Source organism: Arabidopsis lyrata (genome assembly GCF_000004255.2).
Source record: "Arabidopsis lyrata subsp. lyrata unplaced genomic scaffold ARALYscaffold_2, whole genome shotgun sequence".
Lineage (NCBI taxonomy): Eukaryota > Viridiplantae > Streptophyta > Magnoliopsida > Brassicales > Brassicaceae > Arabidopsis > Arabidopsis lyrata.
This window is the reverse complement of record NW_003302554.1, coordinates 7,353,067-7,378,672: the sequence shown is the minus strand read 5'-3', so window position 1 is coordinate 7,378,672 and position 25,606 is coordinate 7,353,067. Positions and strand designations below refer to the sequence as shown.

General features: G+C 37.2%; 2 protein-coding genes and 1 pseudogene across 2 annotated transcripts; all 3 read left to right on the top strand.

The window, feature by feature from the left end:
- Positions 1–3,499: 3,499 nt before the first annotated feature.
- LOC110230904 lies at positions 3,500–4,508 on the top strand (annotated as a pseudogene).
- A 4,292-nt stretch (positions 4,509–8,800) lies between these two features.
- LOC110230903 (putative FBD-associated F-box protein At5g56700) lies at positions 8,801–10,181 on the top strand. The gene is made up of 3 exons (XM_021035145.1): positions 8,801–9,661; positions 9,749–9,880; positions 9,957–10,181. The coding sequence occupies exons 1-3, from the start codon at positions 8,801–8,803 to the stop codon at positions 10,179–10,181; spliced, it is 1,218 nt and encodes a 405-aa protein (XP_020890804.1).
- A 13,849-nt stretch (positions 10,182–24,030) lies between these two features.
- LOC110230902 lies at positions 24,031–24,657 on the top strand. Its single transcript, XM_021035144.1, has 2 exons — positions 24,031–24,161; positions 24,246–24,657. The coding sequence occupies exons 1-2, from the start codon at positions 24,031–24,033 to the stop codon at positions 24,655–24,657; spliced, it is 543 nt and encodes a 180-aa protein (XP_020890803.1).
- Positions 24,658–25,606: the final 949 nt, after the last annotated feature.

Here is a 25,606-nt window from a genome sequence, read left to right as displayed (position 1 = left end):
GCATTGGAAGGCTATAGGTGAAGTTTATAATATAAAAAAAACAATCCCTTCTGTCATGTATCCACGATTAATGCATAACTAGAGTTTTGAACTATCTATGTTTACCAAAGATCATGGCTTGCACTATGGTAAAGTACCCGCAGATTTGGAAGGTTACAGTGATGCCAACTGGATCGCAGATTCCAAAAACTCAAAATCCACGAGTGGATACATCGTTACACTTGGAGGTGCAGCAGTGTCCTGGAAATCTTTAAACAAACTCTGGCAGCCAAATCAACCATGGCATCTGAATTCATTGCGTTGGATACAACTACAGCGGAAACCGAATGGCTCCGTAATTTTTGGAAGACATCCCAATGTGGGGAAAACTTGTGCCTGCAATACATGTATACTATATAGCCAATCGACTATACGAAGGGCACAAAGTACCCTATATAATTGTAAATTTCGTCACATAAGACAACGACATAGAACCATTAGACAACTTATCTTAACTGGAGTAATCACGATTTATTACATCAAGTCAGTAGACAACCTAGCGGATCCATTTACAAAAGGTTTGACACGAGATCAAGTTGCGAGATCATCAAGAGGAATGGGTTTAAAGCCTACCACCTAAGAGGAGGTTTGATGGTAACTAATATATCATGGATTTTACGGTTTTTAACCATGATATATGTATCGGGTTTAGAGTCTTTATATTATTTCTAGAGTCTTTTTAGAGTCTTTTTAGAGTCTTTTCATGTTTAAAGTTTAAACAAATTTCTAGAGTCTTTTTAGAGTCTTTTCAAGTTTAAAACCGGGAACAAATTTTGTTAATTCTTTTTGGAGTTTCAGAGTGAAAACAAGGGTGAATTAATTCTACGACAGTGCATATTGGAAACAAATGTACTGAATCTAGATCACATTGAGTATAAGCGGCTAACATTAACCAATTCTTGGTATGAGGAAGTTATCCGTTTCAATAACATCATTCCTCTTCTTCTTTCCTATTTCCTTTCTTCTTTAAAATCTTTTAAGTTTTTTTCCTTCTTTTCGTTTCCAATTTCACTACAGTGTGATAAAAATATCTTATGAAAAATTACAAAAACCTAACTAAAGAGCTAAAACATATTTTGTTTGATAAGTCGGTAGGTGCAATGGCTAGTGCTATGTTTTTTCTTAAAAAAATGTTTAATTTATTGATTCAAAAAAAAAATCTTATGAAAAGTTACCAATCTCACGTGTCATGATCTCAATGTTGCTTATTTTGGAAAAACATTGCCATTAATTTTGAAACTATTTTGAGTTATGAATAACAAAACTAGCTCAAGAATTTTGTTTTCTAATTCTCTTTAATTTCCTTTCATTCTAGTTTTTGAAACATAAAAAAACCTTTATGACTAATCAAAGTGAATCAGTTATACATCAATGTTGTAATCTGGCTATTCAAATTCTTTCTGCATATCTTTGGAAATGAAAATTATTATAAAATAATAAATGTGTTATGATAAAATTTTACTCTGAAAATGTTTTTAAATAAATGGGATTTTGTTAGAAGGTGTACAAATTCTCACCGCTTTGAATCTTCCCATTAAAAAGCTTACATTTCTGCTGATGGCAGATGTAATATGGATGGTAATAAAATATTTAAATTCAATAATCCTAATATTACCTTTCAGAAAAAATGAGTAGAAAAACCCTCACCTTTCTTAAAAACATATAAAAAATCCTCAACTTTTTTTGTGGGTTTTCAAACGTACTCTCACCTTTTCATAAATGTTAAAATAAACCCTATTATTAATAAACTCAATTTAAATTCACACAAATTATTATATTAAAACATAAATAAATATAAACAATTTGATTTAGGATTTTTCTACTAAAATTTTAGTTTGCAATCTTCCTCTAAATTGAAAGTTTTTAAATCATGATGTAAAAAAGTTAATTAATGAATTTGTATTCGGTTGTTTCATCAACATGAAACCAAATATATTTTGTTACGAATGATACATAAATTATTACACCGAAACGAATATGAGTTTATGCTAATAAAAGTTTATTTGGTTCGATCACACAAATTTACTAACGTGAAATCAAACCTAATTTTATAATACTATGAAAGTACATGAATTTCTACTTCAAAATATTTTCATCGGACAAACTAACTAAGATTTACTAACAGATAATATTTCTCTATATTAAAAAAAATATAAATTAGATTTTGTTAATCATTATTTAAATATATTTTTTATCCAAAACCTGAGAACTCGAACAAAATAATAATAATTAAATGTGCTATCCTATAAGTTTTTGTAGTTTACATAACTTCTAGTGGTAACAAAAATGATTTGCCTTATCTCAACTAAATTGTTAATAAATTTTTATAGCTCAAAATCTTAATTATAGAAATTGCAAACTCGAGTTTTTAAAAAAAAAACTATAAATTAAATTTTTTTTGTTTATTATTATTTTAATATTACGATTTAAAAAAAAAGTTGAGTTTAATTTAAGCTGTTGACAAAAAAGGTTTTATTTTACCACTTATGAAAATGTGAGGGTTTTAAACCCCACAAAAAAAGTTGAGAGATTTTTAAATGTTTTTAGGAAAGGTGGGGGGGGAGTTTTCTACCCATTTTTCCTTTAATTTTCTAACTCATTTTCCCAATTATTGCAGTTTTTCGTGTGACTAAGGGCTTGATTGGTTCTTCCGCTAGCACCCACCTAGCAGCTGTTAGCGGTCGGTTGCAGTTGTTAGCGGTTGGTACCAATCATAGAAATCGCTTCACACTGCTCTGAACCGCTCGAAATCGCTGGATTTCAAAAGCTCCTTCCCGCAAGCGTTTGCGGTTGGTTTAAAAATGGAAATAAAATAAAAAAGGAAAATAAATAAATTAAAATATATATTATCAAGTCATATATATTCACGTTAATTCTAAAAAAATAAATAATTATCTAACTTTAATTTTATAATATTAATAATTATTTTTGTTTTCAATATAAAATTTATTTGAATAATTATTTATGGTTTTTAATCATTAATCATGTTTAAAAATTTTATACTTTTTATAATTATAGTTTTTGGTGTTTTATACTTTTTATAATCATATATTAAATTTGTTTTGGTAAATTTTGGTTTAACCGCTATCGTACCCGCTGATCAACCAGTCATAAATCTCCCGCAAAGGCACCCGTTTACAACTGCTTAACCAGTCGGTCAAAGCGCTAAATAACGCTTGAAACCGCAACCGACCGCTTCTGCAAACTCCCACAACCACAACCGCAACCGCTGCGTTTAAACCAGTCAAACCCTAACTTGAACAAACCAAATTAAATGACTATAGCGTTTTGATATACATTGAACAAGTATTTTCGTAATTTTAAAGATTCATGAATTTAATTATAAATATAGAATCGTTTTTTTTCCTGATTACGACGGTTTAGTAGGGAGAAACATTGAAGTAAACAGTTTAAATGCTCTAGAGTTAACCGAAATAGACCGAATAAGTTTAATGCTAAGATGTTTGTTGTTTACACTGATGTCGACTGTGATGTGGTTGACGCTAAGCTATTGACACATAATGGTAGAGTTGCTTCTGTGATCTATCTCAAAGATTCTTGATTCCCATCGGAAATCCAAGATCGAGGGATCAGGGATGGTTAAAGAATGTTTTGAATGTTGTGAATTTGGTTTTATAAGTTTGTTTGGTTTAAATCAAAAAATTTAGATAAGAGCTCAAAGTCTACACTTTGTGGTATCTTCACTCCCAAGAACGTGGGGATTAACATCATGAGTCCACGGGAGAGTTCTGAATGGTACTTATGTCCAGTTCTTATTCCAATCTGAAACTGACTTGGTTTCTGTTAAACTTCGGTCTCCATGGATATTCAACAATTGGTTTGTTGCCTCTCATCGGTGGGAAGACTTCCCAGATCTGGATTTTCTAACCACCATTGACCTTTGGGTGCAAATTCGTGGAATTTCTCTCACATATGTTTCTGATGGAACAATCAGGTTTATAGCTCAAACTCTAGGTGAAGTCATCTATGTGGATTTTAGTGATGAGATCACTACTCAAATCACCTTTACTAGAGTTCGAGTTCGCTTTGAAATCACTGCATGCTTAAGGTTTTTCCGACGAGTTTGCTTTGAATCTAGAGAAAGAGCTATGCTTAGTTTCCAGTATGAGCACCTGAGAAGGATTTGTAGTAACTGTCTTCGAATTACACATCACCGCAGCTATTGCTCTTACAACAACCCTCCTCCTACTCCAAGGAGTAGTCCTGAAGTTCTTGATGTGCCTGTTTTCAACAGAAGCAGGGTTTGTGATGAAGACAGAAGATATGATCTTAACTCTCAATCTCAAAACTCTGACAACTCCTTTCCTGCTCCATTATCTCCACCACCAAGGGTAAACTGTCCACCTTTGAATACTGATGAACTTGCAGCTGCCTCTCCTTATTTTCCAGGTTTAAGTTACGAAGGACTTCGACACTCTGCACAACCAACACCTCAACCAACATTATAGAGGAGACAGTCTTCTATAGAATCAAACATTTCACTCACCAATGAGGAAGATATCTCTTCAAGAATGCCAAGGAATTTTGAGGTTGGTGAATTATCTAGACGCCCAAGTTCAAATCTCAACAATCGTGCTGAAGAAAGAGGAGAAATTCTGAAGCCTCCTAAAAAACGCTGACTGCTCTACAAACTTGTGTCATAACTTTTTGGGTCCCTGTAATTTGTCATTACAGGTTTACTTAAGTTTGTTTGGTTAAGTAGAATAAGTTCTAGAACAGATAATATCATTTTTTGGGCTCTGTTTTAGAATAGTGAAGGGATTATCACTCTTCCCTTTCATACTTTTGTTGTTATAGTTTCAAGTAAGCCCTTTGTTTACTGTGGCTTCGTTAACTTTTGTAATGGCTCTGTTTTGGCTTAATAAAAAATTAACACACTTGTGACAAAAAAAAAAAAAAAAAAGATAATCCATTCCATGCGTTTAAACATTGGTTTGGTTTACTTGAATATTGGTTTGGTTTAATTGACACTCTCCAAACGGTCATAAATCGTTTCAGCTTTCAGCTTTCAGCTTTCAATTACGATCTTTCGACCGTTTGGTCTCTAAAACCCAGAAGAAATCAGCACCGACTTGGAGAGAAAATCCTCAATAATAAGAAGTCGCTTCTCTGTCTTAAGGCTCTCAACGGTCCAATTTCGTTTCTCGAAATTCAAACAAAAAATTTCTGATTTTGTGTTTCTCTCTACAACGATAGATCTAGATTATGGTTTCCAATACTGATTTGTGGCGGAAAGTGTCGGACAACCTTAACAAATCATTTTTGATTGGTTGTGTTGGAAAGTGTCGGACAACCTTAAAGAATGATTTCTGAACCCTTCAGAAGAAGGATGAACAATTCTGAACCCTTCAGAAGAAGGATGAATGATTCTGAACCATTCAGAATATAAGGACTAATGATTTCTGAACCCCCTAGAAGAAGGAGAAACTATTCTGGAAGCCTCTACTGATGGAGCATCTCTATGCTGAGCGTCAGAAGAAGGATGAACAATTCTGAACCCTTCAGAAGAAGGATGAATGATTCTGAACCCTTCAGAATATAAGGACTAATGATTTCTGAACCCCCTAGAAGAAGGAGAAACTATTCTGGAAGCCTCTACTGATGGAGCATCTCTATGCTGAGCGGTTTAGTGTAGGGTTTAGAAATCATTCTTCCTGAATGTAGTGTAGGGTTCTCTGCAAACCCTAAACATCCATCCACTGAATCAGTGATTTGGATCATCACATCCTTAGATTCTTGTGTTGATGAGCATTGTCTTTTGTTTCATAGGAATCATGTGAATCGCCATAACCACATATACTTTGTTCTCTCAATTCATGTGAGTTTGATTCAATTCTTTAGCTGTATTCATAAATGCTCACGCATTACGTAATTATGTTGTATATAAGAACTCACGCACGTCCTAAAGAAAGTAGCAATGTCGTGAATAAAGAAAAAGGTAACTAAACAAAAAAAAATTTGATTCGAATATAAGAAGATGGTTTAGGAGATGAGAGAGTAGAGAGTGAGAGTATGACTTCATCATATAGTTAGCAGCCACTTCCTTCACTTTGTGGATGATGTTAGATCTGCTTGGAAAACGTTGATCCGTTGTAGAAATTTGACCTAGCTTTTTGTCCGTCGGGATACGGTTCGGTTCGGTATAAACCCGACTCGAACAGAACCATTCGGGTTAGAAAACAACTCAACCAAAAACAACTCGGTTTACTGCGATTTCATTCCCTTTTACGAATCAATTGCTTCAGTTTGGTTTGGTATTTTTCATTTCCTTATTGTTGTGACATCGATTCTTTGTTGTTTGTGTTAGGAAAATAGATGCATAACTACCTATTTTGTGATAGAGCATCCCAAAAACTATCCTATCGTTTTTCTCATCATATATGGGAGGTGGTTCATCTCATTCACTAAAAATCCATCTTCTCTGTCTTTATCTTTTTTCTACCTTCTCGGTCTCTTTTATTTAGTCTCAAGCAAAAATGGAAGGACGTACGAAGCTTGACACTTTCCACCACAACCAATCAAAAATCATTTGTTAAGGTTGTCCGACACATTCCGCCACAACCAATCAAAAATCATTTGTTAAGGTTCAGAATCATTCATCCTTCTTCTGAAGGGTTCAGAATTGTTCATCCTTCTTCTGAAGGGTTCAGAAATCATTTGTTAAGGTTGTCCGACACTCTCCACCACAACCAAGAGTGAGAAAAACGAAAAGCACGAATATAAGAAGATGGTTTAGGAGATGAAGAGAGTAGAGAGTGAGAGTATGACTTCATCATATAGTTAGCAGCCACATCCTTCACTTTGTGGATGCTGTTTTCTAGTTGCAACTTATCTTCATACGATAGTCTCAAGCGAGCCACACAGAATCATTCATCCTTCTTCTGAAGGGTTCAGAATTGTTCATCCTTCTTCTGAAGGGTTCAGAAATCATTTGTTAAGGTTGTCCGACACTTTCCACCACAACCAATCAAAAATCATTTGTTAAGGTTGTCCGACACTTTCCGACACTTTCCGCTCCCCCGAGACGTAGCGGTTAAGCCGTGAACTCGGTTATCAATTTCTGTGTTTGTTTCTCTTACAAGCAACCGTTCAGTTTCGTTTTCTCTACAGTTTCTCTTCCCCAAGTGTTGATTTCTCTTCCTAGGTTATTGTATGGATCGTAGATCTGCTTGGAAAACGTTGATCCATTGTAGAATGCTGATGGTTTTTGTCGTTTGTTTGGAAAAAGAAAACGAGGAACCCATGTGCCGGAAAGACTCCTCCGGAATAAACTGCACCATCACACAAAAGTTGAAAATATATCATAAAACAAACTAACATCAGAGGTAAAAAGTCATGACTTGCCTCAGTTATCCCCTTCAAATCAGATTTAACTTAGAAATGCTGATGGTTTTTGTCGTTTGTTTGGAAAAAGAAAACGAGCTTAAACGGAGTCTTCCCGGCACGACTATAGCGAAACGTAGACGCGCCAGGAATACTCTCTTTTTAGTAGTACTTGTTTTGGTACAACTCTTAACAACATCTCCAAACTTTAGATATTTACGTGTGAAAAAAATTGTAATGGGTATCAGTGCCCAGCCCTAGTTCACACAACACCTAGCTAATTGTTATAACAAAATAGAGAAAATTAATACTCTGCATTATGCTCACTTGCATGTAAATATCTAAGTTTCTAGGTCGACTAATGAAAAATCCAAAGGTTAACCAGCCAGCCAGAATTCATTCATTTCCCCAGTAGAGTCCTCCAAATTTTGCACTTCATCTATGTGGTTAGTGTTTATAGAGCTAATTCATCATTCATATCTGGTTAAGGAACCCATGTGCCGGAAAGACTCCTCCGGAATAAACTGCACCATCACACAAAAGTTGAAAATATATCATAAAACAAACTAACATCAGAGGTAAAAAGTCATGACTTGCCTCAGTTATCCCCCATGTGCCGGAAAGACTCCTCCGGAATAAACTGCACCATCACACAAAAGTTGAAAATATATCATAAAACAAACTAACATCAGAGGTAAAAAGTCATGACTTGCCTCAGTTATCCCCTTCAAATCAGATTTAACTTAGAAATGCTGATGGTTTTTGTCGTTTGTTTGGAAAAAAAAACGAGCTTAAACGGAGTCTTCCCGGAACGACTATAGCGAAACGTAGACGCGCCAGGAATACTCTCATTTTAGTAGTAGTTGTTCTGGTACAACTCTTAACAACATCTCCAAACTTTAGATTTTTACTGTTGATCAAATCTTTTTCTGAAGTGATGCTAGTTTTTCTTGGGCTTTTGTTATCCTAGTTTTTTTTTTTTTTTTTTTTGTTAGGGCTTTGTTGGCCCATGTATGATATGTTTCATCAATAAAATCCCACTTGTGAAAAAAAAAACAAAAAACGACATTCATTATTCACTTCTCTCCCAAAAAAATCGCTGAAACGACACGATTCTGTAAAATGAAGCCGAACGGTCAGATGGTGGTGAGTTTATTGATGGTGAGAGGCGAAGTTCTACGAATCTTATAACTTCTGAAAAACACTTCCTTCTTCTTCCTTTTCCTCATTTCTCCGAGGGATTTTCTAGGGTTCTGTTCTTTTTTCTCTGTGGCTTTGTTTTACTAATTCTTTTGGTTGGCTTCTGACAAATCCGTAAGTCTTACGGAGTATTCTTGTCGTTGTTGCTTTTTTCTTTTTCAGGATTGGAAAAACACAAGTTCCGTCGAATGTTTCAGTATCTTGGATTTGTAAAGATATGGCGAAAATGAGTGAGTTGTCTGATGACTTGCTGGTGATGATATTGTCGTTTCTTCCAACAAAAGTTGCTGTATCCACTAGCGTTTTGTCTAAACGATGGGAGTTTCTTTGGATGTGTTTGCCTAAACTTGAGTATGATGATATCAATGACATCAATGTTTCTGAATTGTCTTCATGCCAGAGGTATCGAAATTTTATTGACAAGAATCTGGCATTATACAGAGCTCCGATCATTGAAAGCTTGCGGCTCAGATTTCTTCATGATGTAATTTGCCCTGAGGATATCAAACGTTGGGTTGGTATTTCAGTTTCTCGCCGTGTTCAAGAGCTAAGTATAATCTATATTACTACCTGTAATGAACCTGTGTTATTGCCGAATAGTTTGTATACCTGCAGTTCGCTTGTGGCTTTAAATCTTAGCAGTAGGGTGATTCTTGTGGAAGTTCCTGGTATGGCTTATCTCCCGTCCTTGAAAACCTTGCAAATCAGTGAGGTGACATACTCAACCGAAGAATCTCTTGAGCTGCTTCTGTCTTGTTGCCCTGTTCTGGAAGATCTGAGTATTGAACGATATAAGAATGACAATGTGAAAGAGTTGGTTATTATTGTCCCGTCCTTGCAGCGTTTAACCTTAGAGATAAGCAGTGAATGTTTTTCTGATGAGGTTGTGATAGTAACTCCTTCTTTAAAATATTTCAAAGTTACGGATCAAAGAGACGCTTTCTCCTACTTGATTAAAGGTATGCGAAAACTTGAAGAGGCAGTTATCGATGTTGAGCAGAATCCGGAGAAGCTTCTCATATCAGTCACATCTGTCAAACGGCTTATATTACGCGTACATACCAACCATGGCGTAGATGTAATATTTTTCAATCTCTCAGCATCAAGATTTCAGTTGCAATATAGTACTTATAGCAATAAATATGTTGCGTTTTCACGTGTGCAGCCTGTGTATCATGCTGGTATTGTCTTCAAGCAGCTTGAATATCTGAGGCTACATATTTGTAATGATGATTGGTCGAAGTTACTTGTCCAATTGCTCCAAGATTCTCCTAAACTTCTAATCCTCAATATCTTCGCTTATACTGTAAGTTTCTTTGTTGACTCTTTTTCGGTCTTAAATGGTAGTATTAACTGTCTCCTTTATATCTCAGAGTGAGAGATATCCATGGCTTCGGGAGTGGGAACCGTGTAGCTGGAACATTGAACAGAGCTCTGTTCCTGAATGTTTGTTGGAGAGTCTTGAAACTTTCGAGTTTTCAGGGTACACCGGAAGACCAGAAGAGTCAGATTTCTTTAGTTTTATCTTAAAAAATGCTCGTTACTTGAACTCTTTCTTAGTCTTGCGTGAAAAGAAGATTGTTTTTATTGATTTTTAGGTTTGTTTTGTTGTCAAAGATTATGGATAGTAATATAGTATCCATACTGAATCCTTTACGTTTTAATGCCATTCCGAGCAAGGTGTGACACAGGATATACACACCAAAGAGATCAAGGGTTTTGCTGGATATGCACATCGACAAGATGATCTAATTTTAAAGAGTGTTTTTTTTTTTTTTTTAACACAATCTAATCTTAAAGAGAAAGATAGATGAGTTCTCAAAGAGAATACAAAAGGGTTTATAAAGGGAAAAGAGAAGAGAAGGGACCAAAACACAGGGTTTTATAAATGACTATAAAATGAAAAATGTTTATAAAAAAACGATATTAGGTTGTTCATCAACTTACCCGATCTTATAATTCCTTAAACATACCAAAAAGAATCCATCAACCTACCCGAGAACATGATAGAACATGTAGAAACATACAAAAAACCACACATGTGTTCACCAAAAAAAATCACAGACACATGTTAATCAAGTTAGTTTGGGGAAAAACAAAACATTAGTAGAATTCATACACTAATATGTATTGGCCTGCCAAAACCTATTCAAGATATGTATTAGCCAGCCAAAACATTAAACAGAACATATTAACCATGAACAAAAGATCGATAGCGTTCAATTAAGGTCAAGCTATCTTCACGCTTCATCTTGGTGCCCGAGGTTTCACTCTTAGGGACTATAAACCAAATTGGAATATGAACATCTCCCTGAGCCTGAGCCTGAGCCTGAGCCTGAGCCTGAGCCTGAGCCTGAGCCTGAGCCTGAGCCTGAGCATGAGCATTGGCCTCATCCTCCGCACTAAGGTAAATGAACAAGGGATTAAAATTTTCCAATGTATTGAAAGGATCAACCGTACATACCAACTAGTTATAGAAATGCATAATATACTAATTAGCTTAAAACAATGTAAACCCAAGAAATAAAGCAAGCCTACAAATAGCCACCAGTTATATACACGATGTTAGAAACCGATCGACAACTAAATATTGATTTCAAATCAAGGGACTAAAAAAAAAACCTAGGCAAAGCAAGAGTCTTGAAACAGAAAATATACGATGAGAATTCTGTGATTAGAGAGACTTAATTGCAACGCTTGTGTTAACAACATTATCTAATTGCAAAGATCTTACAGTATATGATCATAAATGTTCGCCTCAGCCGCAACCTGAGCCTTAGCACGAGCCAAAGCAATGAAAGCATCTTCCTGATTAAAATGAACACCAGGCAGAACACGATCCTCGGCACTAAGGTAAATGAACAACAGATTAAAATTTTTCAATGTATTGAAAGGATCAACCATACATACCAACTAGTTATAGAAATGCATAGTATACTAATTAGCTTTGTAAACCCAAGAAATAAAGCAAGCCTACAAATAGCCACCAATAATATACACGATGTTGGAAACCCATCGACAACTAAATACTGATCTCAAAGCCAGGGACTAAAAAACAAACCTAAACAAAGCAAGAGTCTTGAAACAGATAATATACGATAGACTTAATTGTAACACGAGGTCTTACAGTATATAACGATAGGTGACCGGTGATAGCACAGTGTCCTCATACCAAGTTGTTGCTTCAGGAGAGGAGCAGGTTGTTGCTTCCAAAGAGGAAAATGCTGTTGCTTCCGAAGACATCTCCAAATTCACAATGTGGTCTGGAGAGCTCGGATTCGGACTCACAGTCTATCGAAACAAGAACTTCAGATTATTAGAGAAGAAATTTACATCGGTAACTTGCTTAGATTCAAACATAAATTTCATTGAAACCCTAAGAAAAAATTGGACAAGCACTCGAACTTACATGGTTAACTTGTTCGTTATTTTCAGCAGGGATTCGAATAATCAAAAAGAAGAGAGAGGCACAAATAATGATAGAACATACAGAAGCCAGCATTACAAAAGCAATTCCGGAATCCATTGAAACCCTAAGAAAGAAGGAGAGCAAAAGTTTTGCAGGGAAAAAGGGTTCTCTGAGAGAATTGCGTCTGAGAGAAAAACGTCTGAGAGAACTCAAACCAACGCTTCCTTTTCTTTTTTCTTTTTTTCTTTTTAATTTCTTTCAATGCACGATGATCAATAAAAAAATAAAAGTAATCATTTAATGCATTTTTAGGGGTAACTAGAAGAGCAGCAGTTTGACAAGCTAAAAGTAATCATTTCTTTTAGCTGACCAGCCATGTTAGATGTAAGTCAGATGTCAAATTAAAGTGTTAGCTCAAAAAGTAATCATCTATAGTAGAAGAGGATTTTAATCACATTATTTTAAGTAGTTATTTAAAAAAAAGGCATTAGTTTAGTTTACTGGTTGTTTCATCTATGTTATGAGTTCCAATATATTATGTACCAAATTCTCTGTTTCTGTACCAAATATTTCACGCTTTCTATGTTTGTAATATATCTTTTTCATGGGTGAGTTACACAATGGAACACTTTCTGTGACTTTCGTAACAAAAGACACACTTTTTAACATTTTCATCTTTTTTTAACTGTTCATAAAAAATCAATACCACTTTGCCCCTGAAAGTAACCGATCTCGGGTTTGAAATTGATGCTGGTTGGACAATGTAGTTAAAGTCTTCTAGTTAGAGTAAATTACAATTACGAAAAGGTATAAGACTTTTAGATCTGGTTTAGGGTAAATAATCGATATGGAAAGCGAAGAAGTCTCGATGATGGCGACGGTGAGTTGTTCGTGGGAAATTGTTCATACTGTCAACTTGTTCAGGTCATTGTCTTTCATTAAGGATTTCTATGTGATAATGACATATATTATGTTTTGGTTTCATTGGCAGAAAATTTGGCACTGTTATGTTATTTGCGGGGAATGGCTCTGCAAAGCTTGTGGAAAGTGGGAATTTAAAGTTGATCAGGCAAGAAGATCTAGGATTGTGCCTGTATTTGACGGCATATCACTGTCGGAGATGAAAGAAGCAGTTGTGCAGGAGTTCGGGGTTGATGTTGGATCTCTAGTCACGCTTAGCTACTGGTCACCAAACAGCCTCAAATTAGCTACAGGAGTTAACACACCCCCTGTAATGGTTACAACCGTTGTTGGATTAGACTACTTTTTGAAGATGGCGGTTAATAACGAAACACTGAACTTGTGTGTGACATTCGACGAGTTGAGGGAGAGTTTGAGTAGGAAAAATTATGGTAGAAGTCTAGTAATGGGTTTGAGCGATGAATTAGCAACGGCTGGAACATCTATTAGTTTGGATGAGGAGGAATTAGTAGACGAAGTCTTGGTGGTTGAAGCAAAGAGAGGCAGTAAGAGAGGGCCAATTGTTAGCGAGGCAGATTGTACTTATAACTCGGATGGGTTAGAGGAAACTGGAAAAGAATCACCGATTGAAGAATGGGATAACACGGCGGAAGATGGAGTCCGAGGGGATGATTATGTGATGCCAGCAGGGTATGATAATGATTTCTGGAATAATTTCATTGATGAAGATTTGGGAGGTACCAACGCTGTTGATGTAATGTGCAGTGGTGAAGAAGCATTGGGGTTTAGATTGGACGGAATATCTGATGAGGAGACACTGCCAGAATGTTCTGATCCAGGTGGACAGGTTCCTGTGGAACAACGGGAGTTAAGAGATGTGGATGATGAGGAGTTTGATATTCCCCCGATGTTTGACGATACTGAGTATGAAAGAGACCCAATACCAGATTTGGATAGAGACGATGGTGATGAAGTTTACAAAGGGAAGGTATACGCAAGTAAAGAGGATTGTCAAATAGGCTTAGCAATTTATGCTATTAAAAATATGTTCCACTACAAACAAACAATGACAAAGCGAGAGTCGTTTGTGTGTAATTGTTCTGATCAAAGGTGTGAGTGGAGGATACTGGCTGTGGAAAAGAGGGAAAGTGGGTATTATGAGATACGTAAAGCACAACTTGAGCACACATGCACAACTGAAACCAGGCAGAAGTACATGAAGAAAGCAACAGCGAAGGTTATAGCTGCAGTGTACAAGGCAAAATTTGGTGAGCCGGTAAAAGGCCCTAAACCAATGGATCTGCAACAGTTAGTTCTTGAGGAACTTAGGGTATCAAGTTCGTACATGAAGTGTTGGAGGGCAAGATCGAAAGCTATTGAGGAAGTTCATGGAAACGATCTTGATGCATTTTCAAAGTTGGAAGAATATTTGCATCTCCTTAAGCTTGCAAATCCAGGGACAATAACAGATATTGTTACAGATATTGAGGAAAATGGAAATGAGAGGTTTTTGTACATGTTCTTGGCATTTGGTGCATCAATAACAGGTTTTAGGAAACTGAGAAGGGTGTTGGTTGTGGACGGTACGCACCTAAGAGGAATTTATAAAGGGGTGTTGTTGACAGCAAGTGGACAAGATGCCAATTTCCAGGTATTTCCCTTGGCGTTTGCAGTTGTCGATAGTGAGAATGATGCATCATGGACTTGGTTCTTCCAGAAGGTGGAGCGAATAATTGCAGACTGCCCTACTCTTACAATAATATCAGACAGGCACATGTCGATTTATACTGCCAAGCATAGGGTCTTCCCAAAGGCACATCATGGGGCGTGTATAGTGCATCTAGAGAGGAATGTAACAAGCAAGTTCAAGAACAAAGGTCTTGGGAGGATGGTAAGAAATGCTGGTTGCGAGTTTAAAGTATCTGCATTCAATAAGATATACAAGGAGATAAAAGCAAAGAACAATGAGTGTGGAACATACCTATTTAACATTGGAATGGCTCATTGGACAAGATGTTATTTCCAAGGTGAAAGGTACAATCTCATGACAAGCAACATAGCTGAAACGTTGAATAAGGCGCTGAAAGAAGGAAGGGCGTCGCCTATTGTTGAGTTGCTAGAGTTTATACGCGCTATGCTTACAAGGTGGTTTAGTGCAAGGCGGAAAAAATCTCAAAAACATAAGGGGCTGGTGCCACCATACGTGGACAAGGTTATGTTGAAGACAATGTTAAGGATGGAAGGGAGCAAGATTGGGAGTGTGACTGATTGGAGTTATGAGATTGTTGGGCAGTTTGGGGAAAAGCACCTCGTCAACCTTGATGCAAAGAAATGTAACTGTAAGTCATATGATAAACTGCAAATTCCTTGTGGTCATGCAATGATGGCAGCAAACAAGCTAGGTGTCCCTTTTGCAACATTGGTAGGACATTGTTACAAAACCGCTACATGGGCGGCAACGTATGAGGGAGTTGTCAACCCTCCAATTGATGAAAGCGAAGTTGAAATGCCATTGGAAATAAAGGACCATTTAATCCTCCCCCCACGGACTAGGAGACCTACTGGAAGGCCTAGAGAGTTGAGGATACCTTCGATAGGTGAATTCAAAGTGAGTGTTGTATATATAAATTTGGTTAATTTGGGTGTATGGTGGGCTGTTTGGCTTTGCATTAACATTGTTGGAATTGTATTTGGCATGTAGAAAGCAAAGAAGACAAAGGTGAAACTTAACAAGTGTTCAAGATGCAAGGGAACAGGACACAACCGAACAAGATGCACAAACCCGATATGAAGTATTTGGTGGGCGGAATAGAGGGAGGATAGTGTGATGTTTTAGAAACTTGTTTTTTTTAGTGGTAGTGTGCATTGGTAATTGGTAGGGGTTGGTGTATGGGATATCCATAACTTGTATGTTGTGGATACGTATGACACCATCAAGAACTCCCTTTTTGTTTAATGTGTGGTTAAGAGTATGTAGTGGAAGGTGGTTGTTGTAGAATCTTTAAGTCCCTTTTTGGTAACGCTTGGTATATCTGGTATTAGGGCATTCTCTTGTATTTATGGTATGAGTATGTATATCTAATATTCTGCTTCAAGACCATGACGTTTTTGCTTATTCTGCGTCAAGAATATGTATGATCTGTGTATAGGTGGCCTACAACTGTAATATGTTGTGTGTGGACAAAAACACATGGTCGGGCCATGCATAGTAGTAATATGTTGACATGAACATTTGGTCAGAGCTAAAGGAAATGATTAAACAACGAATCAGTCAACATAATACTTTGGCATCGTGCGTTAATCGATTCATTCGTTGAATAGACTAAGGTGAATGAATTTGGATAATGTGCATTGAGCTTAGCAAAATCAATATATATGGGACGATCTAACATTATGGTCAAAAACATGTGGACAAGTGTAACGCTTTTAAAATCATGTATATCTAATATTCTGCTTCAAGACTTTGACATTTATGCTTATATTCTGCGTCAAGAATATGTATGATTTGTGTATAGGTGGCCTACAACTATGATCCAATGCGAAAGTTGTGTGTGGACAAAAACACATGGTCGGGCGATGCAGAGTAGTGATATGTTGATATGAACATTTGGTCAGACCTAAAAGAAATGATTAAACAACGAATTAGTCAACATAATACTTTGGCATCGTGCGTTAATAGTTTCATTCGTTGAATAGACTAAGGTGAATGAATTTGGATAATGTGCATTGAGCTTAGCAAAATCAATATATATGAGACGATCTAACATTATGGTCAAAAACATGTGGACAAGTGTAACGCTTTTAAAATCATGAATACACAATCTAAAGTCATTATGGTCAACAATATCTGGACAAGTTAATGACTTATACGTAATCCCCAAGAACAATGCAACGCGGAAAAGTACATAATGTTATTGAGATCAATCCTATATAACGAGATATAACGGAAATACCGAAGAGAGCACTTGAAAAGACGACTATACCCTCTTTGCAAACAAATACTCGATTCTCTGAATCATTTCTCCCCCAAATCAAAAACAAATTAGGGTTAGGGTTCACAAGAATCCTCTCTTCTCTCTTCTCTGACTCGATTATGTCTACTCAAAGTTCTAGATCCGACAACAGCAACAAGAGTTGTGGAGAGGTGAGCTGGGGACGTGCTTGTAACTGTGGTAGGTCTACAATTAAGTTGAAGGCATGGACAGATGATAATCCAGGAAGGAGATTTTACAAGTGTGATGTCCATGGCTTTGTTTCATGGGCTGATGTTGAGAAACAATGTAGTTGGCAGAAGATGAGTTTACTGGAGGCGAGGGATGAGATTCGCCGTTTGAAATCTCTTCTTCAGACAACGAGCTCGGGAGTTAACAAAGAAGAAGAGAATAAAAAAATCGAAGCAGAAAATCAGAAGATCGAAGAAGAGACAAAAAAGCTTGAAGGTGAGAAGGTAAAGCTTGAAGGTGAGAAGGTAAAGCTCGAAGTTGAGAAGAAAAAGGTCGAAGACTTGAAGAAAAGGCTTGAAGATGAAGGTAAGGTATCAAAAGGGCGAGAAAAATTACTGACCCAATTTATTGGAATCTCGTGGGGAGGATTCATTTTAGCGATTGCCATAATCATAAACATTTTAAAGTAGTTTGAAGTTGGATAGTTGTGATGTTAGTAGTTACGGTTCTTGTTTGATGTTGTGTTGTTGTGATAAGAAGATTTAATGCTTATGTTGTAAGATGTTTGTGACTCCTAAGATGTTTGGCTAAAACAAACTGATTCAAATAGATTTTAATGGTTCAAAACAGACATAACATCTAAGAGATACAAGGATCCTACAAGTCTTGATTAAAAAGAACACATAAATCCAGAAGACGGCGTCCACGAGTAAGTATGGGTAACTAGAGACTTGATAGAAAAGAACACATAACTAGAGACTTCAAGGATACCACGCATCAAAGATACGGAGTCAGGCATAATCCAGAAGACGGCGTCCACGAGTAAGTATCCAAAAATTAGTATCCACATGTACTAACAACAAAAAAAAATTTGACATATAGCCCACCGCACCATGAGACGCTTAGCGTGAATATAAGAAGCATGGATCCAATTACTAACAGATTTTCGGGGTTATATAATGAGTTAGGCATAATCCAGAAGTCGGCGTCCACGAGTAAATATCCAAATATTAGCATCCACATGTAATAACTACAAAAATTTTTGGACATATAGCCCACCGCACCATGAATATAAGAAGCAGCTAATTTCCATTTTTAAAAAAGTGAAGAACGAGAAGAGACCACTATGTAAATATATTCGAAATGGTTCACTTGAGTTTACAGGCCGAGATATCAACCTTTCGTGGTCAGAAAGAACTCAGAACTAACAAGAAGATTGAGACTACTTATAACAGAAACGTAAATTATAACTGAAACAGACATTAAAACTAAAAGGAAAATAAAACTTGAACACGATTAGATAGTTATAAGGTCAACAATTGCGAAAATCCTTGGAAGGAGACTCTACTTGAGAACATATATAAGCAAACCTAAAACCAGAACTGCCCCAACGAACACGTTTCTCAGCTCAACTGCTATTCCATCGCTTTTTTTCGCTACCTCCTCCTTCAGCAAAGCCACTGCTGTTCCATCGCTCTTCATAGCTATTTCCTCCTTCAACAATGCTACTGCTGAAAGATGGTTTGCATGGAGTTCAAACAAGACTTCTATCTCCTCTTTATGGGTCTGGATCTTCTCACGCATCTTCTCCATCTTGCTCCGGCGCATCCTCTCTATCTCGTCCTCCATCTCCAGCCTCAGCATGGTGGCTTCCTCCATCATGGCTTCATCCCACCATTTCCCGATGTGAACACCTCCGTCCTAACAGAGCACATACGTGAACTGCATCACTCCACACAAACCAAAGCAATGGGGAAAAAAATCTATTAAATTACCTCAGCCATTTCGCACGTGTAAAATCTCCTTCCCGGGTAGTCTCTCCCCAAAGAGTTTCGGAGGATTGGGGGAGCACCACAGTAACATTTTTTGGGAATCCCTCTCTCGCTATCATTCTGGCCAACGCTTGGGCGATCGACTGATCTGGATGAACTAGAGGAAGACATTTTGGTTCAGGTGGGCGGAAAAAAATGGTTTACGTTATACCTGGTCTAAGCTTCTGCAAACTGGATATATATAGGACAACTTAAGGTTGGGTCAATAACCCAACGAAAAAAAGGTGGTGTATTAAGTTTGAATCCACAACAACCAATCCATTTGACCAGTAACTATATGCATGTTAGTTAGACCATTGCGGATGTTCTAATGGTCATGAAGTAAAAGCATGGAAAAAAATTGCCATTAACACTCTCAATGTATCCATATAAAGGTGTCATTTGGGTTTTATCCAAAAACCCAGGTAAAGGTTATTTATAAAGTCTTCAACCACAACAACACATCCATTTGACCAGAAACTATAGGAAAGCTATTTAGACCAATCCGTTTTTTCTCAGGTTCATGAAGTAAACCCATGGGAAAAATTTGTCAATGACAATTTAAATGTATCCATAAAAAGGTGTCATTTGGTTTTAATCCAATAACCTTATAAAGGTTGGGCGGTCGACTGATCTGGATGAACGGATATTGATTAAGTCTGGATCCACAACAACCCATCCATTTGACCAGTAACTATAGGCATGTTAGTTAGACCTACATGGTTTATCGCATAATTCATCCCACCATCGAACACTACCGCCAGCCTATTTATTGGTGATTCATGAGAACCCGACCAAGATACACAGACATAAACCATGAACATCCTTGATCACACAAATAATGCAAACCCTCTCCCACCGACACGGCATTATTACCGGCCAAGAAGTGCTCTAACCTCTCCTCCTAGACAACGGACCTCTCGACCAATCCGCCAATCCATTGTGCCATTCGTAAACCAGGTTATTCACGACTTCCATGGTTTTATTAATGTTATAAGCTTACTCTTTGGTAAACAGCTACATAATGTCCAGGCAATGTCTTCGCCGAGTTTCCATATTCCTGCCGCTCTGTTGGCGAGAATTGTAAGCTATGTCGCTGAAGAAGGTGTTGGGGAACTTAAAAATTGGATCGTTGCTGGCCCTGAGGGGTACAGAGCTGTAGTTTCTCCGGAAACGCTTTGCTCTATCAGGCTGGATAAAAATGAAGATTTCGTTGAATGGTCGAAACCTACCAGTGTCTACTATAACATCTTCTCCAAGTGCATACACCATGGAAATCCTTATGCTTTGTATGCCCAAAGCATACATCATGGTTTTACAGATTGTAATCTATCTGCAGCTATAAACATGCTAGATACTATCAAAGATGTGTTACCTCTAGCCAAACTTTTGTGGATAATGTTGCACAGCTGTGCAGGTACACTAGACGACGATGTGTACAGCGAATTTCGTAACAAGTACTCGTTCAACGAAATCGACGACATGTCAGACACGCTGATGTTCCACATCAACTCCATTGGGCCATCGCGATGTGGGAGTTTCAGAATGACCTGGGAATTCGATGACTTCCCTGAGTGTTGGCAAGATCATGACTGGCTAAAAGAGTTCAACGGCGAACGATGCCTTGATTGCATCTATTACTACCTATCTAGAGATATTATGCTTTTGTCTTGATTCGGGACTATGATCCCAAACGTTTAGTTAAATTTCCAGCCAAGCAATGTATCTCAAAACAATAAAGCTTCACAACTCCACCTACACTGGTTAGGTTTTTTCCACTCAGTGGGTCAGTCCATGTGGATGCATCATATTAAGTCAATAGTGTCCAAAAACTTAAGTCCACACAGCAGAGTACTGTTTACGGAATTAAGAATTGATATGGGTTGGTTACATGACACAGTCCATCATGTGAATTTATAACAGTCCACATGGATTGAGCATTTGAAGTCAAAAGTATCCATAAACTTAAGTTGACACTTCATACAATTTATTAAGAAGGAACGATATATATGGTTTGGTTAAAGGATAGGATCGATTAACGGGACACGTGTGTTAGTTACATTAAAGGTGTACATTTCTAACTTGAAGTAATTCGTTCATGCCTTATCGACATTGGAGTCCAGCACTTACCTCAAACGGGTCCCATAATAAAATATTTACCTTCGTAATACAGTAAACGAACAACTAATGATTGATTTGACTTATCCCTTCCGAGCTTTGACAGGTACAGGTTTCCAAGTCTCCAACGCCAAATGTCCTTTAACCACACCTCATTTCCCAACCAATGTGGATTCAATTTTAAAAATATTATTTATCAACACATGGCTTATCACATATAGACAGCCTAGCTTTATTTATCTCATAGACACATCAAATCTTTATTTATCATATAAAAAAATTATATCTCCACATGGCTTGTCAATATAACTTTTAACAAATTCTATAACTCACTACTATAAAACTTCACAACTCAACATACCATCGTTTTGTGTTTTCACACAGTGGTGAGTACATATGGATGCATCAAATTAAGTCAGTAGTGTCCATAAACCTAAGTACACACAGTAGAGGTCTATTTACAGAATTAAAGATTTATATGATAGGATCGAATAACTAGGAATTAAAGGTTACATGATAGTGGCGAAAGACTGATTTTATAACAGTCCACATGGATTTATCATTTAAAGTTAATTGTGTTCCTAAACTTAAGGTGTTCACATCATACACTGTTTACGAAGCATCGAAGTATATGGGCTCGTTACAGGATAAGATCGATTAACTATAAGTAACGACACTTGGGTTGGCTGTGGTTACATTTATAACTTAAAGTAGTTCGTTCATGCCTTATCGACAATGGAGTCCAGCACATACCTCAAACGGGTCCCATAATTAGATATTTATCTTGGTATTACAGTATACCAACAACTAATTATTGATTAGACTTCGTTCTTCCGAGCTTTCTGTGCTACTGGTTGCCAAATCTCCCACGCCAAATAAACTTTTACCACTCAACATTTCCCAACGAATGTGATTTCTCTCCACATGGCTTAACACATAGCCATCTGACCCACAGATTAGTCACCTCACACAGCTTTTTAATTCCAGCAATCGATGGCATGCTTCCCCATTTACCGTTTCATCTATTTTCCAACCCTCGTCTGATAAATTGATTTTCCTTACACATTCCGATGACTGAGTCTCGTAATGGATATGGCAAAAATGGCAAGATTCTGGTTTTCTATGAAATATGGGGATATTTTATACAAGTTAACCTCCATGTTCATAGCCCTTAGTGTAATATAAAGATGTTAATATCTAACATATCTGGTCATAATCATGTATACAACTTTAATGATTTCGAAAAGAAAATATTAACGGCGGTGGGTAAACATGTGAGGATCTCGCATAATGGTCTAAAACATGTGGACACCTTTAATGCTTTAACACCAACATTACTAAAAATAACAAAGCAAAAAAGTGAAGATGGTCGATTTCTATAAAACATGTGGACATTACTGGATTAACAAAACGAAACGATAGGTATACAGAAGATCCGAATTGCAATAAGCATTGTAAAGGATAATTCAAAAAAACACAACTACCCACATGGCCAAAAGGAAACGATAATGAAAAAGATTAGGAAGTGCAATAAGCAAAGTAACGCTGATAAGCCTAGGAATGGATATTAATCCATAAAAAGGACCGTTACAAGATTTTACGGTTGGAAATGGTAGCCACATTGGCGAATGCTGTGACCTGGTCGTTTGCAACGGACGCACCTGGGCCTACCAATGATTCTATGCATTGTCGGCGCTTGGCACAAGTACCCCACAGAATCTTGTTCACCAAAGTCCAAACGCGATGGAACGCAGTGTTTAAATGCCAGCGCCCAGTGGCCCCTCCGATAGCATGATTTCACCAAAGATTCATATGCCAACCCTTTACTCATCTCCGCAAACATGGCGTACTTGTTTTTTTGAGTTAGACATTTCTGGAAAAAGCAGTAGTATGTGGAGTGCGGCATCGTCCACCAAATGAAATGTGGAGATTTGTCCAGTCGGACCCGAGCAAGTGTTTCGTTTGACAATGCAGCCTCTACTCCTTCACGCCCAGCAAGAATCCAGTTTTTCAAATCTTTCACGCCCTCTTCAGCAACAAGACTAGCTATTTTGGCAAGCAAGACAGCGGGGATGTGGATCTCATGAGTTTGGATAACCTTGAAATCAGATGAACAACGTTAATAACACAGTTATTTTTTAAAAAATGACAACTCGTAAAAAATAAAATCTAAAATGTATTTTGATACCGGTTTCTTAGTTGGATTGGATGGTTGTTCGGACGATTCCCCCTCTTGAAAGATTTTCATTTTGAGAGATTTTTTGTACCCCAACGATGCTTATCTTAGTTATGGGTGGTCAGGCTTATATACGTTTCAGCATAACTTAATGAAACCCTAAAAGGCATAATAGATACTTGGAACACAGGCCGTTTGAACAAATCGCTATCCATGTGGATACATCTACAAATCCAGACATAAATAATATATCGTTATTCCTATAAATGATACTTGACTGAAACGATGGTAATGTACATGTGGTACTGACCATTTCTAATTCACCCAGATACGTGAAAAAAATAAATATTCTTGACGCAGAATATAAGCAAAAAAGTCAAAGTCTTGAAGCAGAATATTAGATATACATGATTTTAAAAGAGTTAAACTTATCCACATGTTTTTGACCATAATAATATCAAACCAACCAAACTTACATCAACTAGCTATACATGTGGATACGATCACATGGAAGATGGTTGATCCAACATACCCAAACTTGAGAACATCAATACTGTTTTGAAACCATAAAGGGCATAATGGATACTTGGTACACAGCCCGTTTTTACCAATCGCTATTTATGTGGATACGTCTAAATATAATTAATACGACGTAGTTGTAAACACATAATATATCGTTATGATGACCATTCTTGGATGTTGGATGTACATATGGTACTGACCATTCCTAAGTGATAGTAGCGTTTAGAAAGTCTAATATTATGCTTCAAAACTGTTTTGAAACCCTAAAGGGCATACTTTATATAAATGTATAGAACAAAATCCTGTTTCAGGAAATTTTAGTAAAAAATGTCATCTTACATACCTATCCCACTGGTGACTGAAATACTAAGACGGATTGGCCAGTATGGATTCCGTGAGCTAGGCCCTTTTATCGCAGCAGGCCCTGTGTGGGCAGAAATGGTGTTTTCATATGACGTGTTAAGGGATGTCTGCCTAGATGAGTTTATCTATGTAGGTTCCTTATGCAATATTGGGTCGGCGTACCGCCCTTTCTTGCTTAGGTGTTTGCTGGCCCAAAACAACACCGCTAAATACGTGGAAGGGTTGAGACGAGCAGCACAAGATGGCCCTTCCGTCGAAATCCTGGATATGGTTGGTGAAGCTGCGGTTACTAACATTCATTCTCGTTTTGCTTTTGGAGTTCTCCTAGTTTGTTGCGGCTCTACAAATGACGGAAAAAGGGTTCTCAACACAATTTTTGAGAAGGTCCCAAACTTCTTAGAAGCTGTTAATATTGCTGAACAAGTTGTGGCAGCTATCCGAGACATGGGAACACCGGGACGGCATACCTACCGAGGTTTTAGGGGCTTAATTGATATACCAGAATGTCGACTTATCCATCATACGGCACCAGATGTTTGCCCATCTTGCTTTGCTCTAACCTATGTATTCAAAATCTCAGATTTGTGTTAGTCCCAAAATTCTACTTGGTCTTTTTTCTCTTTTCTTAGGTTCAATAAATTATGGTTGACGTTTTGTTGTGTACCTTAGAGCATACACAATGGAAAACTTTGTGTATGGGTGTAGAATGTTCAACAAACAAAAGGGCAGAATGTTTTGCATACATTGAATCATATTATGAAATTACAATCCGGAGATGACACCAAAAAAAGAACTGGGACGGCATGATATAGTTGGAATGCCACATGGATCTGAACATACAACCTAAAGTGCGTCGTTGTCCACATGGCAAAGGGTAACAATTCTTGCAGAATCAAAATGTAGGAAAACCATGTAAGGTGGGATAATTTTGGTAACATTAGTGTGTTTGAAAGTTTCGTCAGGATGTTAACATTTTCATGATATAGTTTGAATGCCACATGGATCTGAACATACAACCTAAAGTGCGTCGTTGTCGTTGTGACGAAAGTCGTCCACATGGCAAAGGGTAACAATTCATGCACCTTCAAAATACGCTAAACCATAAGGAGGTATGTTGTCTCCATGGAAACCTTCAAATAGTACACAAATTAAAGAAAATAAGCTGCTGCCGAAATGGTGGCTGCGAAATATTACACTAAAATACAATACCATTACATTCACTTAAATAAGAATGTTCAACAAGCCAAAAGGCAGAATGTTCAGCAAACATGAAGATGAATCATATTATGAAATTACAATCCGGAAGTAACAACAAAAAAGAACAGAGACTTCACCCGCTTACTAGTAGTTGTTAAACAAAATAGGAGATATAAAAACAAATTGTTAGAAGGCTGACTATCATGACCCAGTAGTTGGGTCAACCTGACTGTTTAAAATACAAGGGTGCAATAAATGCAGCATAGACGTCCATGGCATATTGTTTCCTAATGAGATCAACAAGACGGTCGTCTAACTGGTGGACAATTGCAGACGTGTTTCC

What these genes read in the sequence shown, in the direction of transcription:
- LOC110230903 (XM_021035145.1), top strand. Translation starts at nt 8,801, where the DNA reads ATGGCGAAAATGAGTGAGTTGTCTGATGACTTGCTGGTGATGATATTG. An exon ending in ATACCAACCATGGCGTAGAT is followed by an intron (nt 9,662 to 9,748) that starts GTAATATTTTTC and finishes TCACGTGTGCAG; the next exon opens with CCTGTGTATCATGCTGGTAT. An exon ending in TTCTAATCCTCAATATCTTC is followed by an intron (nt 9,881 to 9,956) that starts GCTTATACTGTA and finishes TTTATATCTCAG; the next exon opens with AGTGAGAGATATCCATGGCT.
- LOC110230902 (XM_021035144.1), top strand. Translation starts at nt 24,031, where the DNA reads ATGTCATCTTACATACCTATCCCACTGGTGACTGAAATACTAAGACGG. An exon ending in ATGGTGTTTTCATATGACGT is followed by an intron (nt 24,162 to 24,245) that starts GTTAAGGGATGT and finishes TTTCTTGCTTAG; the next exon opens with GTGTTTGCTGGCCCAAAACA.